General features: G+C 43.5%; 3 protein-coding genes across 10 annotated transcripts; 2 read left to right on the top strand and 1 right to left on the bottom strand.

Annotated features, from left to right (window-relative positions):
• Positions 1 to 829: 829 nt before the first annotated feature.
• On the top strand, positions 830 to 9,476 carry LOC108953761 (uncharacterized). 8 transcript variants are annotated; one of them, XM_065166184.1, is made up of 7 exons: positions 830 to 2,582; positions 2,745 to 2,838; positions 3,036 to 3,135; positions 3,416 to 3,516; positions 3,655 to 3,711; positions 4,297 to 4,382; positions 6,656 to 9,476. In XM_065166184.1, the coding sequence occupies exon 7, from the start codon at positions 8,541 to 8,543 to the stop codon at positions 9,321 to 9,323; it is 783 nt and encodes a 260-aa protein (XP_065022256.1). In that variant the 5' UTR covers positions 830 to 2,582; positions 2,745 to 2,838; positions 3,036 to 3,135; positions 3,416 to 3,516; positions 3,655 to 3,711; positions 4,297 to 4,382; positions 6,656 to 8,540; the 3' UTR covers positions 9,324 to 9,476. The 8 variants fall into 8 exon arrangements, with proteins under 8 accessions (XP_065022256.1, XP_065022254.1, XP_065022255.1 ...); XM_065166182.1 differs by having other exon boundaries at positions 2,745 to 3,135; XM_065166183.1 differs by having other exon boundaries at positions 3,036 to 3,711.
• On the bottom strand, positions 4,482 to 6,573 carry LOC103997822 (uncharacterized). The gene is made up of 2 exons (XM_009419146.3): positions 5,368 to 6,573; positions 4,482 to 5,299 (listed from the first exon to the last, which is right to left on the bottom strand). Exons 1-2 carry the CDS (start codon positions 5,777 to 5,779, stop codon positions 4,734 to 4,736), a joined length of 978 nt encoding a protein of 325 aa, XP_009417421.2. The 5' UTR covers positions 5,780 to 6,573; the 3' UTR covers positions 4,482 to 4,733.
• Positions 9,477 to 16,562: 7,086 nt separating the features above from the next.
• Positions 16,563 to 17,645, top strand: LOC135650033 (uncharacterized). The gene has a single exon (XM_065169099.1). It carries the CDS (start codon positions 16,563 to 16,565, stop codon positions 17,643 to 17,645), a length of 1,083 nt encoding a protein of 360 aa, XP_065025171.1.
• Positions 17,646 to 22,948: the final 5,303 nt, after the last annotated feature.

The following is a 22,948-nucleotide window of genomic DNA, read 5'->3' as shown; positions in this document are numbered from 1 at the left end:
TCTTCTCATGGCCACCTTCCTAATCCTTGGTATGGAGGGGCTGTAGTATCTATCTCTTAATCGCTTGCCTTCTGACATCTGAGGTCCTGGTTGAAGGAAAGACAAATCTGTGATCGATCCTACTGCTTGAGAAAAGTCATCTTGGATAATCGGGTATCATCATTAATATCACATATGCTGATTGGTTGTCTTCTCATCCTCAGTTCAGACAACAAGTAAGACAAGACTAGGGGTCATATAATTGAGACTGTCCTTGAGTCTCCAACTCCATGCAGAAGAACAAGGCAAGATAAAAATATTGGGTGCAGCCATTACTGGGTGCTGTTTTGGCTGTATGTTCTTAGAGCAAAAGCTTTGGAGCAAAACCAGTGTTGTTGAAACAAGAGGCACAGGAGCAGGCAAACCTAATGAGCACATGACTTTGGATCTCCAGGAACTGTTCTTCCTAGTTAGGAAGACTAAAATATCAAACACCACCACCTGGTATCTATCAGAACTCCACCATTGGCCACCTTGGATCTCTGTCAGTCCCACCTCAATAGAGGGAGTGGAATCTCAGCAACATCCAAGGTTTCTTGTTTTTGATGTTGGTGGAATGAAAGGGACGCACCAACAAGGTGGTGGGAAGGAATCCATGGTTGGTGAGGAGTTGGATCCCACTGCAGTGATGATGCCTTTTAATGCACACCATGGGTTGGGACGGTGACATGCATCCGTGACGCCTTCGCAGGCCCGTCTCCCCGCCCTTTCCTTTTCTCGTCACTGCTTTGAGCTCATATTTGGCCCCATCATATTGGATGTGTGTGTGTGTGTGTGTGTGTGTGTGAGATGGCTAATTCTGTGCACATTGGGATCGGAATTGACATCGATAAGCTAATTGGCTCATTCTGATGGGTCCGTACAGAGCTCGAGTCGAGTCAGAATTGGGTAGAATTTCTATTTGGGCTTCGTTCGGGCTCTCCGATCGATCCAAAGCAAAAGGCCCGCCTTCGTTGCTAGGGCGGCGATTCGCCCCCACGCGGAGCCCTCTCGAAGCCGGCGCCGCCTCCTCGCCGAGATGGACGTCTCCTTTCTCGTCAAGTAATACTCCTCCCTCTCCCTCCCCACCCTCTCTCTCTCTCCGCTGTCTCCATCACCAGCGATGCGGGATTTTCCCCAGCCTTTCTCTCCTACAACTTCGCCCTCGACGCCAATCGAAGAGTTGGTCGATGAATGGCTGGTTCCGGGATTTCGTCCAGTGTCTACACATCCAACATACTTATCAGAGAATTATACTCATGGGTTGAATTGGATCGGGCGTCGGCTTTCCCATCTGAGATGACGCTCGCCGGTTGTTCGCCCAAAGTTGTCGTTCACATACAACACTCTGACTGATGGTCCCTGCAAGTCGGTCGCCTGCTGCTGAGGACGATGACGGATTCAAGAAAGTTTTCCGATGAGATGGTGGAAGTGTTGGCCCCTGATGCCATACTCGCACTACGCTCGTGAATGGGTACTGCAGGGATGGCCACGTGCATCAAGATCTAGTCTTGTAAGGGCGTGGAACCCTGTGTTGTTACATATACTTCGTTGGTCAATGCAATGTGTAAAGCAGGGAAGCTGAGGAGAGCAACTAAGATTGTCAGCCGAACTAAGGAGGTCACTTTCACACGAGATGGTTCTTGAATGTTGCATTCCTGATCGTGAAGCAGACAAAGGAGAGTGGAATTTGGCTTCCTTTTGCGAGCTACAATCCTCTAATTAATGGGTATTGTTTGCTGGGGAGGATGGATGTTCATCGAGGATTGTTCGAGACGATGTGTTACGAACTAAATGAATGGCACGGTAGGAGTGGAGACATTGATCTGGCATTCCAGTTGAATCAGGAGATGCTTGACAACTTATTGAAAGTACTTGTGATGTAAGAGACTGGACAGCACTTATAAGCATTCCCAGAAAATGTTGATTTTGATCTACATCTTGATGAATTTACATACACCACACACACACTGATTGATGGCTAATGGAATGTGGGGAATGAAGAAGGCTTTCATAGAGTGAGTCAGACAAAGGAAGTAAAACGATTCCTGTTAGGATGTTCTATGATGAGTTTTTTCCAGATAGTATGGCATATGGCATACTGAGGGATTGATGTGGCAAAGCGGAGTTCAAAAGTGTGTTCATTCTTTAAAAGGATTGATAAATGAAGCTTATAAGGCATTTGATTCAACAGCGAAGAGGAGGTGGATGCCTGATGCTACTGCATATAATGTTATCATCCATGGACACTGTAGGGCAGGAAACTTGTGTGCATAGATGGTACAAGATGGCTTTCTCCTCAGTGCAATTATTAAGGGTATCTCTCAATTTGATAAGGATGAGGAACTGAATTAAGTGAACCACAAAAACGTAGATGTTGTATTGAATGTTCTGACTAACATGGCAAAGGATGGACGTCTGCCTAGTGACAGTGAACTAAAAGAATGTACTCATTAGACTGGTTTTCTGGAAATTCACCTTGCAATGCTAAAAAAAATCATTTGTATCAGCAAAGATTGATGACCATGCTATTCATTTGGCACAAGAAAATGATTTCAGTTGAGGTACATATGTTTTTTTTAATCTGAGATTATATCATTTCTGATTTGTTATTTAAGGAAGCATCTTTTTAGCTTGATGAAGCACTGCTAGTTATAGAGTTCATTTGCTTTTAGTTTCAGTAGATTTAACCATCTTGCCAAAATGACAAGTGCTACTGTATGCAGCTAGATTATTCAACAGCAATGTTCGGAGTCTGCTGCATGGTTCATTTTTTGTGGCATCGAGCTACAATACAAATTCTAGATCCATGTCTATCTGGTATGGCTAAAGCCAAAAGTTAGGTGTGCTATTTAACTTCTAGATATTTGAGAATGTTGGTGAGATAGATGATAGTTGGATGATGTATTATCATGTATATATTCATCAACTCATTTAAATTATGTTTAAATCCACGAGTTTGCTACCATGACGAAACTTGACATATGCAATTAGTTTATGACCTTAGGTTGCTGCAGATTTGATGAGCATCAATGTTATCTCGTTGCATCCATGAAGAATATCCTCGGTGTATACGTACCAATTTTGGCGTAGGCTCTGCTTAACCTACATGTGGGAGTATCCTTGGCATATCATCATTCTCCCATTTTGGCACCCTTCATCTGTTGGTTGTCTGATTGGCAAATGGCAGTACATGGCCAATGCCACTTAATTCTTTCTGAAAGAAAGAGTGTGACAAATTTGACTTTGCAAGAGTTAGTATTTATTTAACTTCTACAGCAATACTACAGGCTGAGATGTGCCAATCATCATGTTCTTTTACGTTCTTAGTATCGTATTTATCACCTTTTATCTGATCCTGGTTATCTAGTATCCTTGACTTCATGCACTTCCATAGAGAAGGATCCAAATGAGTGCCACTTTAATATAATGTTAACACTGTACGAACACGAGTTAAATTATGGTGAGCTTCTATGTACCTGCAGCAACTGGCTAAGTGTAAGGCTCATCTCTGCTACAATTTGATATCCCATGTACTTGGTGCCGATTCTCGTCACCAGATAGTTCTGATTTAGTTGATAGATTCTGTGCTGTTAAACATAAATAAATGTTCATGTTTTGTCACAATCTTGACAGCTCTATGAAGTGTTTGTTGCAATGGTTCTGAGGATGTAGATTTGGGACCTGCCTCATGTATGTGAAGTTCTCTACTCTTTTGCTGGCCTCCTGCATGTGGCCTGTACTAGTATTTTGCTAGCTGGTTTCCTACATGAATGATTCTATTGATGTGAAGTTCTCTATTGTTTTTCTGGCCTCCTACATGAATTGGATGTAGTAGAATTTTGTTGAGCTGGTCTCTCTCTCTTCCCTGCATGATTCGAGTATTCTGAGTTGCCACCTGACCTCATGTTTGCGTTGTTCAGGTCCTCTATTTTTCTTCTGAGCTTCTCTCTCTCTCATTTCCCTACATGATTTAGTTCATTTGGGATCTGACTTAATGTATCTGAAACATTTTATTGTTTTGCTGGCCCCCTACATGAATTATATATGCTATTATTCTGATGAGCTGGTCTCTGTCTCTCTCTCCCCTTTTCTTTAGCATGGTTTGGAATGTCTTGTCTAAACCTTTTTTTTTATCATTTTGCAAAGCGTCTTAAGCTTCATTCTGCTGGAATTCGATTCCTTAGTTTACTGTGTCTAGCTATAAATTCTCGTCATTAGCAATATAATTAATTCTACAAGAATTTTATGTTGGCTAAATTTGATTTCTATATGCAGAACCTTCAAATGCATAAGTTCTACAGAAAGCACCCTCCCAGGAAGCAGCACGACTTGAGATGCATCATTGGCAACGACTCCCACCAGTAAGTAAACCTGCTGTTATATCGCATTTACTGCCTATAATATCTCCAGTTCCTCTTTTATGCAATATAATCTTCATCTCTCTCCCTCTCTGACGTTGAAGTCCCATTCATTTAAATTATTACTTTAGTTCTCCACTTTTACAAAACGATTAACAGAGGAGCAGTAGTTATCCTCCGTTTCCTGTGGGCGGGGAAGACGCAACATTGAGCCTCACCATTGGAGCGTCCTCCCGCCTTCTCCCCCTCGTCAATCACTTATCATCCTTACTTTCTTACTTTAGGAGGAAGAAGAGAACATCGAGCTGCTAAAATTATGTCAAGATAGGAGAACATATGACTTTGGACATTGTTTCATTGGTCGTCGTTCTCTCTCTCTAACCTCACCTCTTTACTAAGGCACCTTGAACCACTGCTGCTGACTCCACCTCCCTCATCACCTGCATTGCCTTCGCTCGCCCACTCGGACTCCTCTCTGAGAGTCTCCAGGCGTGGTCGCTTCCTCCGCTCGGCGGCTCCGCACGCCGAGAGGATCGCGAGCAGCAGCCTTATCCCCTCACCATTCACATACCAAAAGGAGTTCCGCCCGTCCACCGCGGGTGGTCGCCGCCCTGTCTCGATCACCTCCGCAAGGTCTCCTATAACCCGCATGCTCGGGAGGTTATTGCCGGCGGTCAGGTCGAGGTGCTTTCTGGGGTCGAGCGCACCGGTGAGGAGGGACCGGGAGAGCAGCTTGACCATGGCCGACGTCCTCACTGCCCGCTGGATCTTCTTCCATTTCTCTGATTCGGAAGAGGCGATGCCTGTGGCAGTTGATGGCCGTCTGGCCCCGCCGGTGGTGGTGTCGATGGCGGCGGCGGCGGCGGCGATGGTGGCGAGCTTCGTCATCTCGTCATAGGCATGAGCCCATATATCAGCTCCTGAGAGAAAAGGAGGAATGGTCAACGGGGAATTCATGGAGACAGCAAATCCCTTGTGGGTTAATTACCTTCCTCGGCTGCAATGTCTCGGTAAGCACAAAACCTCGCAAGGATCTCTTCCAGCGTCCTGCACTCATGGTCCGAACCAGAGCCCAGCAATGCAAGTCCGTAGCAGAAGCCGGGCATGGCGAAGACATACCTGCGAGGGTCAACACGGAGGACGAGCGAGTCCTTGGCCAGCATCCACTGGTGATCCCCCACCGTGCAACTCACCATGCAAACGGGGTTCCCCTTCGCTCTGATCATGTGCAAGGAGAGCCGCCCTGTGCGGAAGGCCTGCACGGCGTCGAACCGCTCCCCACAAAGGAGCAGCAGCTCGGCGGAGCTGCTGTGGAGGGCGAGCAGCTCGGTGTCGGTGCCCTTTCGGAACTCCGTCGTCCTCCCCACCATGACCTTCGTCATGGCTTCGTGTGAAGCCATCGCATGCAGGTATTTCTGTGAAACCGACGTGTGGAAACTAAAAGACAGATGGGTGAGATGGGCGTGAGTGCAGTTATAGGGATTTAAATAGAACACAGACGCACACGCGGAGAGAGATAGAGAGTCGTGGTAAAAGAAGGGCGGCGAAGGCGGGACTCATCGGGGTGGGGGGGCTCCACATGGCCTGCGGAGAGGATAGGGAGAGGAAGGGGGCTTCGGGGACGGTGCGCGAGCTGGTCGCTGCTGCTGAGAGCGCCTTGCGGCGGAGCGGTGCGTGGAAAGCGAGTACGTGGCTGGCGCCCGTGCACGTGTGTGCTGCGGTGGCAGCGCTGCATGCCCGCCGGCTTACACTTCTTCGACGCACAAGCTCGAGAACAGACGCAATCAACGGCCAAGTGCTCTGGAAATGATGCCGTGACACACAGCAGTAAACCCACCCGAACCCGTGGACCGGCTCTAAGGAGCACACCGCCGAAGCAGCCGTGCCTCCTTGCGGGCTTCAGCCCGTTGCCGCCACCCGCTTAGTTGGAGGGCTTTTGTCACCTCTCAGTCTCGTCGAAGCTTAATGACACATCTTGGAACTTGGAATCACCATTTCCCTACTTCAGCCAGCATCCATTTGTCACGTTAGCCCTGTGTGCTTGTCTCATACACACACACCCAGAGAACCTGGTGTTCTTCCTAATGATCGGCTTAGTTCTGCTTTGGACTTCACATCAATCTAACCTTGGAATCAAGTCATATTCATCTTTTTAGGTTCATTGTGTGTCTTGTAACTAATATATGCTATGATGCTTGCACCAAAATGTCAGATCTCTTCTTTACATTTCAAAATAGTTAACAGTGTGCTTCATATGATAATATCTTTTCTCACAGACTAACATCATGCGCAAGAGCATCTCTATCAGCTAAAGTTAAAGAGTTGGGCCTCCCACTCATGATGCTATCAGGATCTACACCAAGTAGGTATGGCTTATTCTATTCTGTCACTCTCTTCATTAATTCCTAACTGCTCCTTGACCTTCCCCACCAACACAAGTAGATGCTTAACCATACTATTTATGAGAGTACTAGTGTTCCTCTAAGCTTTAACTACTACTAGTCTTTGGGAGGAGGATTCTCCCTATTCTTCCTTGGATATATTGTGTATTAACCTTAATAATTGGTAGATAAAGATTTATTCGCTTGATATAATTATTATTGATAATTTTAGTTTAAATGTTTTAGGATCCTTGTTCGGGCTCAATAAATTAATCGGTTAATTATGGTGTACATATGATTAGATAATGTGAGGAACTCAAATAGAAAACGGAGAAATCATTGCTAGATAGGACGATCATATGTGCACAATGTTGGAGGTTGGTTTTGAGTTATATTATATTTGATGAAATTAGTAGCTTCAATTTGGATCTAAGCAATTTGGGATAATGATTTAGGTTCAATAAATTAATGGATTAATTGCTTCATCAGATCGGGTGGTAACGCACTGAACCCAATGAGATGAACTACTTGCTACTCAATAGGAGAATGATGGTGACCTCTTTTGAGTTACTTCCTTTCTTAAACTATGATAACAAAAGAGCTAAAGTGTGGTGTTTGGCTGAATCAATTTGCAAGGAATCTGCATTCGTTCTGGTTTGGTTTGTCATTCGACGAGAGTTGAGCTCCTTAACCACTATATTATTCTAAGAAAAAGTACTATTTTTTATTTTCTAGAATGTCAATTATGTTCATAAAATGTTCCTAATGGGATGATGATAGAAAAAAAATAAATGGAGATGAAAGGTATTTTATATTAGCGTACAAATGTGGGGTGAGGATAGGTAGAGCACTCTCTAGTCCGTAGTTATTCTTATACCCGATCTATTAATACGTGAGTTGAGATGTTAGGCCCAGACACTAAGTAGATCATGCTTACGTTATTCAAATTAGATTGGATCAACCTCGATCGAATCGATCATGATTTAATTAGAAATTATTTGATTCAATTGAATCAAATGAAATATCTCTCAACAGTAACATGTTGCAGACACCTAATCTCCAATCGTAGGTGATATTAGGATGGTTTTTTTTTAAATTGAATGAATTAATTAAAATGATATGGTCTTCGTCGCCGATGGGGATTTTCTATCTTCGTCCCTGTCTTATCAAAATACAGAATGAGACGAGGATAGGAGATGGAAGGATAAGACCATAACGAAGACGACGAGGAAGCATTTCTCGCTCCCCATCCCGCCTGATTGACATCGCTGTTTGGAACATGGAATGATGGGAGGGTGAAGAACCTTACAAATAAATGATTGCTGCAGTTAGATATGGATTTGATATATTGTTTCCCTTAATCATTACACCATGAGAAGAGTGTATTGCTTGAAGCATAAGATTGCATTTAACTAATGGCTTAAATCAGTGCACTAAGATCACTTCTCCAAATAGTTAGATTTTTATAGTAATCTCAAGTCTCCATCTCAATTCTTAACTATAAAGTTAGTTCTTTTGATTGAATGATGCAATGTACCTACTTATTATTATCTAACATCCAAATGGCGAGTTCCGGAACAGTAACCCTCTCGATGATCACCACCCAAAAGCTGAAGGAAATAAAGAAAGAAAACATGAAGATAGACGACAATACTGGCGGCCAAAGCAAGAAAGTAAAGCTGGTTTAGCCCTCCCTTTTAATCCACACTTTGCCTTCCTCAGAAACAGAGCAGCAAATCAAAGGGCATAAACGCGAGAGAGAGAGAGAGAGAGAGAGGCCATGAAAGGAAGCCTGGGAGGAGGAAGAGGAGTCTCAACAGACCTTTTGGTCTGCTTTCCATCAAGAGCTCATCTGCCGCTGATGCCAAAGACTATAAGTGGTCCATCCCGGCACACGGAATCCGGCAGGCGCCCTCCGACGAGGCACACCGGCCGTGGCCGGGCGAGCCCCCTCTTTAAGGCCAAGGCCAAGCATTTGAACTCGGCGGAGCTCGACGAGCCGGCCTCGCCCAAGGTCACCTGCGCCGGCCAGATCAAGGTAAGGGCCAAGGCGAGACCAACGCCCAGACGCAGCGGCGGCGGCGGCTGCGACAGGAACTGGCTCGAAATGTTCGGTCTCAAGAAGGACGCCATGCACTTCCTTGGCGCCCTCCGAGGCCTCCGCTTTGGCGCCAGGTGCTTCGGTTCGTTCCGTGCCCCAGCGGACTGCACCAGCGAAGAGGAAGACGAAGATGAAGAGGAGAGGGAAGACAATCGCCAACTACAGGAGGCCGTAGAAGAGGAGAGCAACGGACGTTGCGAAGTGGAATCGATGGCGCCACCTCCAAATGCTCTTCTGCTCACGAGGTGTAGGTCAGCACCTGCAACGAGGTGGTCACCGAGAGGAGGCGGCGGTGGTGATGGAGAAGAGTCGTCGGCGAAGATGATTAGGGCGGAAGAGGAGGGGGTGGTTCTGCCGAACTATGCTCATGGTTTCCCTAAGGTGTCGTCGGAGATTGCAAAGGAGAGTTGGGTCGAGGTAAGGATGAATCTGCCGGTGAGGAGTCGAAGCTGGAAGAGATGATGGATGTCGACGGTGGTGGCGTTCAACCGCTTTACCGGTGCTTCATGGTGTTCATGAGACTTGAGCTCTCCTCCTCTCCCTTGTTCGTGTGCTCTACAAATCTATCCTCCAGAGTATGAAAATAAAGTATTTACCTAATAACGTTTAATAGCATATAGTCTTTCTTTTGAATAGTTATAAAATGAATGATATACCACACATCATAATATAATATTTTATAATACATACGTGTACTCCCTCATCACACGTCATAATACTCTCATACTTGACGTTATAATATATACGTACACTTTCACATTATATGTTATAACACATATAAACATTCTCACACCACCCGTCATAATACATGTACTCTCATACCATACATCTGCTAGTCATAGGTGCCCAGCAAGCCAATCACGTGAGTGATGGCACGTGTGACTTGATACAGAATCTTTTTGCTTATTATATTTTGGCGTATATCACTTTATAACTATTGCATAAATGCATATATATTGTGATGTCCTTGGATTTGTGCAATGGGAATCGGATCGTGATGAGATCACGATAATGAGATCGATTCACCTTTAAATACATATCCTAAATAATCCCGGTCATAGGTTACTCGAGAGGGACATCGTGATAACCGGATAGACTGGTGTGCTGTATACCCGTCCATATGATGGATGCAGCTGGTCTCATAGCTGCTCGTGTAGGGACACTAGGGATACAGTACAGGTGCTCATTGGAGAATGAGTTCACTGATTGATCCGCTTACGGAATGCTGGATGGTTGATGATGCCTTATTGTCAGACAGCGATTCCATAGTCCTAGTGGTGTATCTGGTCCTTAGACTTGAGACACCAAGGATGTCCTGTATGAGTGCTCCACTCTTTGATACCAGACTTATAGGTTTGACTGTTCTCAGATCTAGTACAGCTGGTCATTGGGAGTGGTAGTCGACCTTACGAGGGCTATTGAGTGTCGACAGAGGATCATCCACTCTCGGCGTCATGAGAGGAATATCCTATGTGTTCTTGCTCAGACAAATCCCTGGCCAGGGTCATTCGGGTTGAGAGAGAAAGAGTTCTCCGGGAGAATCCGATTAGAGCGAGACTCGAGTAGAAACCGTATGGGTCTGACAGCACCATGCTCGATATACGGTCTCTGGGATATTAGATGGATGAGGGACTATAGGTACATGGTAACTGAGGACAGACAGGTCCAATGGATTGGATTCCCCTGTATCGTCTGGGGACTACGGCGTAGTGGCCTAGTACTTCCGTAGTCGATGAGTCGAGTGAATTATTACAGAGATAATAATTCACTAAGTTAGAAGGAGTTCTGACAGGTATGACTCACGGCCAGCTCGATATTGGGCCTAGAGGGTCACACACATATGGTAGGCATTGCGATGAGTAGAGGTTCGGATATGAGATATCCGACGGAGCCCTTGTCTTATTGGATGCAGATCCAATACCCACTAGGGAAAGGACCCATTAGGGTTTTGACACGGGATCTCTATAAATAGGAGGGATTCACAGCCTCATAGGCTAGAGTCTTTGCTTGCCCTTCCTATTCTCCTCTCCCTCTCCACCTCAGAGTAGGCCTGGAGTTTTGAGGAGCGTCGTCGCAACCCTGCTGTGTGGATCACCGCTAGAGAGGAGGACGCTTGACCTCCTTCACCCTCTCCTAAGGATCTGCAAGGAAACAGGGATATACGATCTCCCTAGGTAACACAATCTCTATACGCAGTTTTGTGTTTTGCGGATTTTGCGCACCAATCTTCGCACGACGACGAACATCTTTTTGGGGAATCGGGGATTTTTGTTTTCTTGTTCTTCCGCTGCGCATATGATGTCGCCCCCCAATGATTTCCCAACAACATCATAATATATTTATACACTCTCACATTACACGTCATAGAAAACACATGCATTCTCATATTGCACGTCATCGTATATGTATACATATAAGATATTTTTATCGTAATTTATATATTTTTATGCTTAATATATATATATATATATATATATATATAAATATATATATATATATATATATATATATATATATATATATATATATATATATATATATATATATATATTCATATTTAGCTCATGATGATCACATTCGTTGAAACATGTTTTCCAAAATACAATATGCATATGATAGTTTATACAATCATTATTTTGTAGTGAATTAAATTTATACTCATCTAATTGAACTCAAAAATAAAGATGTCAAGGACAAATAATATTTCTTAATGGTCAAATTATTGGAAAACTTAGACAAAGCATCACATGCATAATGGAAGAACAGAAAAATAAAATTTTGTGTGAAGATCGATGTGCAAAATAAAATGTAAAACCAAAAACCAAACGTGTCTAGGCATATTTGTTACATAAAAAGATTGTATATCTTTGTAAAATCTTAGATTTGTAAAAGTAGATGAAGGAGGTCAATTGTCCTCTTCTCTAGCGGTGAACCACACGGCAGATGCTACAAAGACGCTTTTCAAATCACTACACGATCTTCCTCTCTAAGCACACTGCATGATCAAGAAGGGGTCGATCCTTCTTGCTGTATACACGCTCCAAACTAGGGCTATCGACTAACGAGGAGAAGGGAGGTGACAGCTAAAAATGATCTAGCCTATGCCCCTTTGGTTGTCTCCTATTTATAGAGATCCTTGTCAACTTAACCCTTATGGATCTTGCCCTATTGTGTATTAAATCTCTATCCAATTATCCAAGCTTCTATTAGTAGATCTTTACCCAATAATATCTCAGTGGCTCTTATTGGATCTTATCCACATGATCCAATAATTCTGGGACTTACTGGATATCCAATAAGATAGGAGATTCAACGGATATCTCATATTTAAACTTCTACTCGTCGTAATACCTACTATAAGTGTATGACCCTCTAGGCTCAATATCGAGCAGGTCATGAGTCGTATATGTCATGATACCTGCTGACTCAATGAATTATTATCTCTATAATAATTCACTCAACTCATCGACTACAGACGTACTAGGCCACTACACCGTAGTCCCTAGACGATAAAGGGGAATCCAATCCATTTGGACTTGTCTGTCCTCTTTCACCTTATATTTATAGTCTCTCATCCATCTAATATCCTATAGACCATATACCGAGCCTGGTGTTGTCAGACCCATATAAAATCTACTAAGAGTCTTGCTTTAATCGGATTCTTCTGAAGAACTCTTTCTCTCTCAATCTGAATGACACTGGCTAGAGATTTGTCTCAACAAGAGCACATAGGATATTCCTCTCATAACACCGAGAGCGAATGATCCTCTATTAGGACTCAAATACCCTCGTAAGGTTGGGTAGCACTCTTGATTACTGGCTATACTAGATTTGAAACCTCCAGACCTATAAGTCTAGTATTAAAGAGTGGAGTATTCACACAAGACATCATTGATGTCTAAAGTCTAAGAACCAAACACACAATTAGGACTATGAAATCGTTGTTTGACAATAAAGTATCATTAACCATCCAATATTTCATTAGTGAATTAATTAGTGAACTCATTCTCCAAGAACACTTACATTGTATCCATGGTGTCCCTACATGAGCGACTATGAGACTAACCGCCTCCATTATATTGACGGGTATATAGCACACCAGTTTGTCCGGTTATCTCGATGTCCCTCTTGAATAACCTATAATCGGGATCATTTGGGGTCTGTGTTTAAAGGCGATTCGGTTTCATTATTATGATCTCATCATAATTCAATTCTCATTACACAGATCCATGGACATCATAATATATACAATATGCAACAAAAAAATACCAATAATAATAATAAATAAAAAGACTACGTAAAGTATTACACGTATTATCACTCACATGATTGGCTTGCGAGACACCTAGAACAACCCAAATATGCTAGGAAACGATATACTTACCAAATTAGGAGCATAACGTCATACAATCTCTTAATTAAGAACTCTACCTCTTGAATTATTGATTTATAATAATTTATAATAATAATTCACAGAAAAAGTTTGATAAAAGTTTTACCAAACGATTTTAAATTATGATGAAATTTTGTAGAAGACTAAAAGACAAATAAAACTAAATACACATCAAAATTCAGATTAAAACTGAATCATTTGGAGGTTAAACTTTCCTCTTGATTCAACTACCAATACCTATTTTGTTTTATTGAAACTAGATTGACACACCATATAACCATCACTTGTGTACAGAAGTGACATTCACTCAGTTTCAAATCTCACAAAATTCTTAGAGAATCTTCAAATCTCACAAAATTCTCAGAGAATCTTTTAAAATCTATCAAAAAGCCAAAGCTTAATTATATCCCAAAGAGGGTTAATTCAGCTCTAACAGAACCCCTTCTCAGAAAATAGGAGATTTTGAGTATTTCAGATTTAGATATAAATAACTCTATGCACTATTCTCATATTAAAGTCATAGGTCTTAGAATTATAAAAGATTCATACAAAATATATCTAAAAATTAAAGATAAATTCAAAGTCTAGATTAGTTAAAAGCAATAGAAAAAAGCAGTCTATAATTTGTAAAACTAAAACCTTAGGTATAGCAAGAGAAGAATTGAGTTTTTCTTACCTCAATATTCTTTAGAATTGGGGTTTCTTGACTTACATGAGAAAAGCTAAGAGAATGATTGAAGAAGAAGAGAAAGGGTGTGAGTTATCAGGTTGATAAAGAGGATCATGCATAGATATGCTTAAGAGGTTACTCTGAGGTTTATGGTTCAATCTTATTATGCCTCATTTTAATTTTTTTTTTTACTAATATAATTATAAGGTTACAACAACCATAATTAAGTCTAATTTAGTTTGACAAGGATGTTATTACTGGTCTAAACTCATCATTCAATTTGTATCTCAACATTTTTAATATAATTTTTTTTTATATCTTTATTTAATTTGTTATTACTCAATGCCTAATTAGCTTATTATCCTCCATATACATAACGTTTAAAACTTAGACTTTCTTACGTTAATCATGGTTAAACTCATTCAAACTTTGAGATTCACTTAAGATCGATTAAAATTTCATCGTTATTTTTAATCATTATATGACTGCTTTTTACCGTAACTTAACCTCATATGGATGATATTTAAAAAATATATATATTTTTTAATATTAAAATAAAAAATATTAATATATCATTTATCATATTTATGAAACATAAACATCATAAATTATATCATGAAATTAGAGTAATATATACATATTATTTATATTTCTACTGGTATATTAATTATAATTCAATGTGTGTGACATTCGTACATTACATCAATCTAATAAAAAAATAATAAAAAAAAAGCTTAAAACACAATAACTTCTAAAACTTCAACTAAAACTCGTGATCGCTCCTCTTCTTGCAGGAGGATGGAACCAACTCCGTTTTCCCATCAGAGGTCGTCGCCGCTGCCTACATTTTCTTTTTACTCACCTTCTCATCTCTTCCTGGATCATTAATACCCCGTGATAATCGACCGATGCCTCCCATCTTTCCATCTATAGATATGACATCACAAGTAGTCTTCTTGATTCAGCTTGCATGGATTCAGTCGTGGTAGTAACCTTGGCGTTGCAGTCGGCTCGCCTCGCCTTAGACGCGCCTTGCTGTAGGAAAGGCGGACGACTTGGGCGATGCCGCAGTCCTCTACCGCCTTCTCATGGATCCCGAGCTTGCAACCAGCAAGCGGCTCGGTTGCAGAGAAGAAGAGCGTTGTGGGCGTCATGATTCAGGCCTTCTCCGTACCCCATGCATGCCTCCGCAAACATGGAGACCGCGGAGGGATCACGTCCTCTTTCTTCTCATGGGTCAATCCGAGCGGCCCTCCGTGCCGCCACCGCCGCTGCCCCCTCCAACCTTCCCGCCGCCCTGTCAATCTGTGCTCTGGCCACGAGGAAGTACGCGTCTGCAGTAGCTCCAAAAAGTTATATGGATTCATCGATGCCCTACTTTGGTGCAGCAGAGCCGGGCTCGGTCTCCTCGTGTCTGTGTAGTAGCTTCAGAAGAGCCTCAGCTTGCAGTGCAAAAGGCCATTCGGAGAAGAGAACAGGTGAACGCTGAGATAGCACTGTAAGATGCGGAATAGAATGGTGCAAGACTCGTGGAAAAGAATCAGCACCGGAGGAAGCAGCAGACAGACTCTGATTCCTTCAGCTTACGGGCTTTGGTGGACTTGGGAGACGTGGAACTACAGAGCCTGTGCCTCATGTCATGTCACTGGGATCGCTTGAGATGAACTGTCTTCGCAACTTCTCCCAACCTGAGGAAAAGAATCGCAAATACATACACACAGAGGAGAGAGAGAGGGAGAGGGAGAGGGAGAGAGAGAGAGAGAGTCATAGGCCTATGACATCCACAAAGGTATGGATCAGGTACACTGGGATGCGGCTTTGCTCGTGTTCATCTGCATAATATAATGTCAGCTTCTTAGAGATTAAAACTTACTGCACCTTCTAAAAGAAAGGAATTCGAGAGCTTATCAGGCCAGAAATGACACCGTATTCGGCATCCACCGCTCACCGGCACGACGTCCACGTACGAATTTTTTTGGGCCACAAGGCGCATCTCTTGGATGACAAGCTTCAGGTGAAGCCCACTGTGACACGTGGAGTTAATCTACCGGGTGAAGACTTGGTGTCGGCGCCGCGGCAGCCTTACACGTAGCTTGTTTTTTTGGCTACGTATCCCTCGGCAACAGGCCGAGCATAGCGGGGCACGCCTCCAATGGCGGGATTCGGGCCCCGCACTTTGCTCGCCAATCACGTGCTGGCGTGTCCAAGAATCTCTTTTTTTTTTTTTTCTTTTTCTTCGAGGGATATGTGTATTGGTAGCAGAACAAACAAAACCATGGAAGCTGCAAAGAACCTCCTCTACCTTTCCTTTCTTCTTCCCTCCCTCTTTTATCGCCTCTTTCTACTCCATCTCATTTCTCCTCTCTCTCTCCCCCCCCTAAAAAACCCTGGTTGCATCCGTCTCTCTCTCTCTCTCTCTCTCTCTCCAAGATTATATCGATCCCTTTTCATAAAGGGTGACTGCCTTTTTCACTGCTGCTGTTGTGCTTCTGCGCGTTTTGTTCTCCTACTACTACACCAGAAGAATGAGCAGTTTCATCTGCATCTATTTCAGCCCCTCTTAATTTGGCTAAATCTCGTCCTCATCCTCCTCCTCCACCACCACTATTTCTTACTCTCATTCTCCTAAACTCTTACTATGGACTCAACACACAGCACCAGCCTACGGCCCTCCAGCGGCGGCAGCGACGACTTCCACTCCCGCTTCGACACCCTCTCCGCTTTCCTACACTCGTCCTCCTCCACCGCTGCCGTCACCTTCCCGCCTTCTCATACACCGTCAATCTCCTCCTCCGACGGCCACCACTTCTTCGACTACTCCTACCTCGACTCCACCATCGCTGCCGCTGCCGCCCCTTGGCCTCGCTCCCTCATCCCCAGCCCCTCCACTCACACCGCTATCGCTGCCGGCAGCCTGTCATCGTCGTCGGTGCGACCACCACCCGACCAGTCCATCGCCGCGGCGACAGCGCCGCGGAGCTCGAAGAAGCGCTCCAGGGCCTCGCGCCGGGCGCCGACGACCGTGCTGACCACCGACACCTCCAACTTCCGCGCCATGGTCCAAGAATTCACCGGAGTCCCCTCTCCTCCCTTCGCCGCCGCTGCCTCCGCATCCCCCTTCGCCCGCTCCCGCTTCGACCTCTTCCACTCCGCCGCCCCTTCTCCTCCCCATTTCCTCCTCCGTCCCTTACCCCAGAAGGTCCGATCCCCTCCCTCCACCGCTATTACTAATCCCGCAACATCTCGTCCTCCTACTTTGAGCAACACGATCACTACTGCAGCCGATGCCAACGGCAACACTATCACTCCTACCGACAACACTAACTACCGACTACCTTCCCATGACCTTGGCCATGGCGGAGGCCGAAGCCAACCTATTGTGAACCCCCAGATCCCCATCCTCGACTTGCAATCCCATCTCCAAGACCCACTGCTACAGCCAAAGTACAGTCTACCCGCCATGGCGTCAAGCTTCTCGGCGAGGCACAGCATGAACGACCTCCGCGGGCTCCCGCCGGGGCTCGTCAACACAGTTGAAGCAGACGGCGGCGATGACACAACGGAGTTGAGGCCGGTCACTGTTGGTGACTACAGAGGCTGCAAGCCGAACTACCCTACTTCGGACCCGTCAGACTTCAACAGGAACAATGCATCGGAGAGCTTCGTGGCGACGAGGCGTGATGAGGGCATGGTGGAGTCATGGATTCATTCTTCTGAGTAGAAGCTAGAGAAGCACGATGTAGTTAGATCGAAGAGGCTGAGGAAGAAGAGCTCTCGCTGCCTTTTCTTCTCGTGCATGTGACACCATCCTCTTCTTTGTCTTCTCTAATTGGTACGTAGACGAGGTTCCTCCATTTCTTTCTCTTCAGAATTATACGTGATCTAAAACGACAATGTTATGGGAACAGTTGTGATGGGTCTTCTTTTCTCCTTGGATTACATCGTATCCAATTCTCTGTTCTCCCTTCTGATATGGCTAACAGTCATAATTCCTGTAAATTTTGGGTGATTGTTGGGCAACAAATATCTTTAGAAATGAGATCAGCAATACCTAGTGTTATGAAGATGCATATATAAAGAATAACTGCAGCAGTGTGGTACATTTTCATTAAGAAACAAAAGCATCAGACATGCAACAAAAAGCCATGGATGGATTAGCTCGTGATACAGACGCAAGGTTGTTAAGTAAAATCCCTGGAAGATGCTTGCTCTTGTATCTTTCGACGCAACAGTTTTAGTCCCTCCTCATGTTCTCTTGTCAGACAGCACTTCAAAATCTGGACTGACAGGAAACGTGTATCTCCATCCCGTGGGGAAGATACGAGTTCTACTTTTTAGGATGATATGGGAGATGAGCAGCCACGGTCTTTTTGGGAGATTGGAGTAGCAGGTGAAGGTGGAATTGATTGCATGATTAGGTGTATGTGATTGTGGGATATGTACTGACTGGCCTTTCCTTGCATTCTAATAAAGTGACCAATGGGAATCATGTCTTTTCCCTTCCCTCCTCTCTCCACCCTCCCTCTCAGTATCGCTTGGTGTTTGTCTAAAGGAGATGGAGCTCCGTAACTCCCAATCCTGTCCTGGACACTGCTACGTAGACTTGGATTGACTGAAGCATCCCAGAAAAAGTGTTACTTCTGTATGAGTGAAATAAGTAGGTAGCTAAATACCATGGATAAATAAGAATGGCCATTGAGGTACAAAAGATGATCAAGGAAAGAGAAGAGAAAACTATTTGAGCTCAGTTTGTAAGTCAACATATATAGGTAAAGACAGATGTCGATGGCACAATATCATAACTGCCACATATAGCAGCAAATCTCCTTTGGTATTATTTTATGTGCTATACAATCTGTGGTGCAAATTTCTACCAGTATCACTGACAAGATTTGGTTGGTAGATTTCAACTCGTTAGATTTCCCAACTTCTATGGTTTCACCATGATGCACCAGAATGATGTGAGGTGAGGTGTGGTGAGGTTTGCTGTAAACAAAGCAGCTCACCAGATAAAGTCAATTAGGCATCATGGCTGCAACCAGACTGACAAACTAATGGATGGTTGTCTCTCCTCTTGTACCAATTGTTTTTGTCTTCATTGGAGCCAGATCATATGACTGGTACCACCAAACAATCCTACCATGAACTAGATCAAATCTTAGTTGGTCTTCTACTTGATTTTGAGGGAAAGAGGGGGGGGGGGGGGGGGGGGGGCGGGGAGGGTATGAAATGCCCTTGCAGGAAGCTACTCTTAAAGCAAAAGGTATCATTTTCTTGAAATCCAAGAATGGTTGGTTGATCAGATTGGGGAGTTGAAAGATAGCTTGTCTCTTATTTCCTCTAGAGAACAGTATGCATATATTTTCTGATGTGAGAAGCTCCACAAACCTAAGCTATGATGAAAGCAGTATTGAAGCTAACTTGGACCGAGTTAATGAAGATTCAAACTCATCTACTGAAAGTGCTCTGTTTGACCTGACTCATGAACAAAGAAAAGAATCCTTCCTTGAAGCGTGTGGTTGAACATTTATGAGGAGTAGCAACGAGACAGGAAGAAATTTCTGTGAAGATAAAGATAGGAGTTCTCCTTTTTGGTGCCTTCTAGTGGTATGTTGCTTTCCAACACCCTGGACCACTGCATAAATCATGTACCTCCTCTGTTTGGCTCAAGGTTTTAGGTCAGGACTTGGTTTATTGATAGGAATACAACTAGAAATTTTGGAGTCTCGATCTACAGTCTTCTTCTTCTCTGATAGCCGAATGCAGAAAAAAAAAAGTGACTTTATTGGGAAGAATACCAACACCAAGTGTTCTCTCCCATTTGATTATCTGGAAGGTCTATCCTCCAAGCCCATATTTAATCTGAAGAAATTGGAGGTAGCATGTGATACAACAAGGTGAGGCTAGTTTTAAAAACTCCACATGATTTGGGCTGACAGAATAGAATCTACCAGGGAAGGTATGAAATCAAGGTGGGTTCTTTTTTGTTGTGGAGGAGGTATTACCATGCTAGAAGACAAGGGTACTTGTTGAATATGTTCAAGGGCTTTATTTTACTAGCTTTTCTGGCTAGTGCTAGAATAATTAATAATGGTCTCATCCTAGGGCTAGGAATTTTGATATCCAACAGATGCTAGATTGCAGAAACTGTGAGATGCTTCGGTATCAGGTGAGATATGGATGATGCAGACATGAACAAAAAGGTAAATAGATTGGTCAAAAGAAACATTACCTGCATACAGACAGGATCTTACCATCTTGCAATTACTCGAGTAGATTCTTTACGCTAGTATCATGTTCTTGCAACATATTCATCACCTAATACAAGGAAAAAACAAAGTAGGTAGGTCATTCAGGCTTGTTTTCAGTACAAAGAGGCAAGATAGATTGGCATCAAGTAAAATGAGGCATTAACTGAGACTGATCAACAAGGGTGTACTGCCTTTCTCCAAAAAAATAATTTAATGAGTTTATCTGCATTCCAATGCAACATAAATCGTCCTAAGTTTTTGGAAAGGTTTATCACAAGCATGTAAAGTGAAGCAGAAACATGCTCTGGCACAATATATATTGGCAAAGGGATCATTTGTTGCTTCTGCTGCATATCAAGCATCTTAGTTATCTAGGAAATTAGGTCAGAACTATGTGTTCCTCAAACAAGGATAGGAGCGGTATGTTAACGTCATTTAATTTAAGATCTTCTAATTCTGACCAGGATGAAAATGGAAATCTTATGTTTGACAGAGAAGCAGTTCAAAGTAGCAGTAGAATCATTCCAGTTCAAAGTAGTAATACAATCATTTTTCTTATTCCATAGAGAAGCAGTTTAGTCATAATCAGAAAGCCATATCAACTGGTTCTTTTTCTGCAAAGATTAAGCATATGCCCAGCAATATTTCCTTCCCTGCCAACATATCAGCATAACACTAAAATGACAACGTTTGGTCCCCTCTTATGATGTGGAAAGTGAAGACTAGACCACAGAGAGCATTGATCTTTCTTTTGACTAGATTTTTCTTGGGACAGTTACCAAACTAGTTGCCAACCTCAAGGCAGGCAAACTTTAATTTCCGCACATGTACATGTTTATCAAGCTCTCCGACATGACCAAGACTCAGTGATCAGAACTTTGTGGTTGAACTGCATTCCTTAGATGGACATCAGCAAGAAGACTAGGGCATAAGAAGGCTGCCTCTGACCATAAATGATGGCATGCCCAGCAGAAGAATGTTCACGATCTAGGCAACAACAATTCAGCATGCCACCTAACCATGTTCACTGAAACCCTAACCACACTGTTAAAAGACAAGTCAACTCATGGTTTGTCATGGGGGACCAAAACTCCAACCTTTGGTAGCCAGGCACATGACGAAGAATTATTTGGTGTCAGCAACAAGACAAACATTTTCCTCCAATTGGAAATATTTTGCAGTTATAATGCAGTTCATCAATTTCACTGGCAGAAGATGAAAACCATATGATATGAGCCCTCTGCACCATTATGCTGTAGCAGCATGACTCAGTTGTGGATATGGATTAGGCAGAACTGGAATCTGGCTACAAGTGGTTCCACACCTTGCTGGTTAACTAGCACAAACTTAGAACTAACTTCAGTTATCTGTGTAGTCATGTAGCTAAATTCAAGCATATTTCCTTCCTCAAGTTTATGATGACTGCCAATATTAATTTTTGTGACTCGAAAATATTTATTTTGAATACTAATCTAAGAAAACTAGTTAGATCAACCTGCGTTAAAGGCCACTCTGAAGTTGACATGACCAATGGTAGAATCATTGAGCCAAGGAAAACTCAAACAGTTCAGGAAAACTAGTGCAAAATCTTGTTGGCAGGAGCAGACAAAGAGACCTTGCAGCATGAACTATGAAATATCTCTCTGTTCTTTTGGTTTACTCTTCTGGACATTACTGTCAAGATAAGTCCTCGACAAACAGGCAGTGATAGTCCACCGTCCACTTCTCTTCACCATAATTCTGAACATGATCTACTGCAACCATTGCTTGGATTTGACAGCATCATCTACCCAAGCAACAATGGAGAGCTAGATCCCCTTTTTCACAAGAACTAGCACCAACCAAAGACAATACACTGCTATGCTTGAAGCTGAGGGGTCCCCCCCTGCCTCACCTTTCGAAACTCCCACCTCCTCTTCTGCCTTCTGATGATGTGGTCTACCACAAACACACTGTGCCATATGGCTTCCTTGATAGGAATTGCTGCTTTGGAGCCCACCATGGGTCCCATTGGTCTATCTACTAACCATACAGTCCATGCACCTATACTGGCAGAGCTTCCGAGTCTTCTTGCCTTTCTAAAATGCATCACTTTTGCTGATGATGAGTAACCCAAAGCACACGGGTTGGCATTTCGCATCACCTCGGACACTGTCCCCGCACAATGTCCGCAGAACCCACGGCTTTGTGTACCATGTAGACATCACCCAAAGTACATGCTTTTAACGCATAGAAACCCCATTACTGTTCGGGTCGGATTCGAGTATCATAACCCGAATCGGTTTGCAGCATGGCTGATCCAGCCTTGGCGAGCAAAGGAAACATGAATCCAGGCTCTTAAGCGGATCCTTGACCCGATCCACTAGACTCGACGCTAGCTCACAATGGCGTCGTCCATCCGCCACGCTTGCGCAAGACGGGGGCTGGAGGGCCACCGGAGCCGAGTCCGCAGTCTCGCCCATCGGCTGCTCGGCCAGTTGCGGGGCCCGCCCTACACGTACATTTACGACCATGTCCGTCATCATCCTAAAGGATTGATGGCTTTCGTCCGTTCCTGCGTCCGTGTCCGTCTTCTCCATACGAGAAAGGCAGGAACAGATAACACCAACGGATGACAAAGACGATGATTCTAACTAGGGATTTATGAAGGTCGTACATGGTAATATGCAGATTCAAATCCGCACCAATCGAACAACCTACGAAGGCATAAATCTTTACCTCTGTTTCTCTAAATTGTACCACCAAATTCGGAGTTCCAACAACTCCCCGTTCA

Source organism: Musa acuminata, chromosome BXJ3-9 (assembly GCF_036884655.1).
Source record: "Musa acuminata AAA Group cultivar baxijiao chromosome BXJ3-9, Cavendish_Baxijiao_AAA, whole genome shotgun sequence".
Classification (NCBI taxonomy): domain Eukaryota; kingdom Viridiplantae; phylum Streptophyta; class Magnoliopsida; order Zingiberales; family Musaceae; genus Musa; species Musa acuminata.
Note: the sequence above shows the minus strand (reverse complement) of the source record. Positions and strands in the feature narration are given on the sequence as shown.

What these genes read in the sequence shown, in the direction of transcription:
- LOC103997822 (XM_009419146.3), bottom strand. Translation starts at nt 5,779, where the DNA reads ATGGCTTCACACGAAGCCATGACGAAGGTCATGGTGGGGAGGACGACG. An exon ending in AGACATTGCAGCCGAGGAAG is followed by an intron (nt 5,300 to 5,367) that starts GTAATTAACCCA and finishes CTTTTCTCTCAG; the next exon opens with GAGCTGATATATGGGCTCAT.
- LOC135650033 (XM_065169099.1), top strand. Translation starts at nt 16,563, where the DNA reads ATGGACTCAACACACAGCACCAGCCTACGGCCCTCCAGCGGCGGCAGC.
- LOC108953761 (XM_065166187.1), top strand. Translation starts at nt 8,541, where the DNA reads ATGAAAGGAAGCCTGGGAGGAGGAAGAGGAGTCTCAACAGACCTTTTG.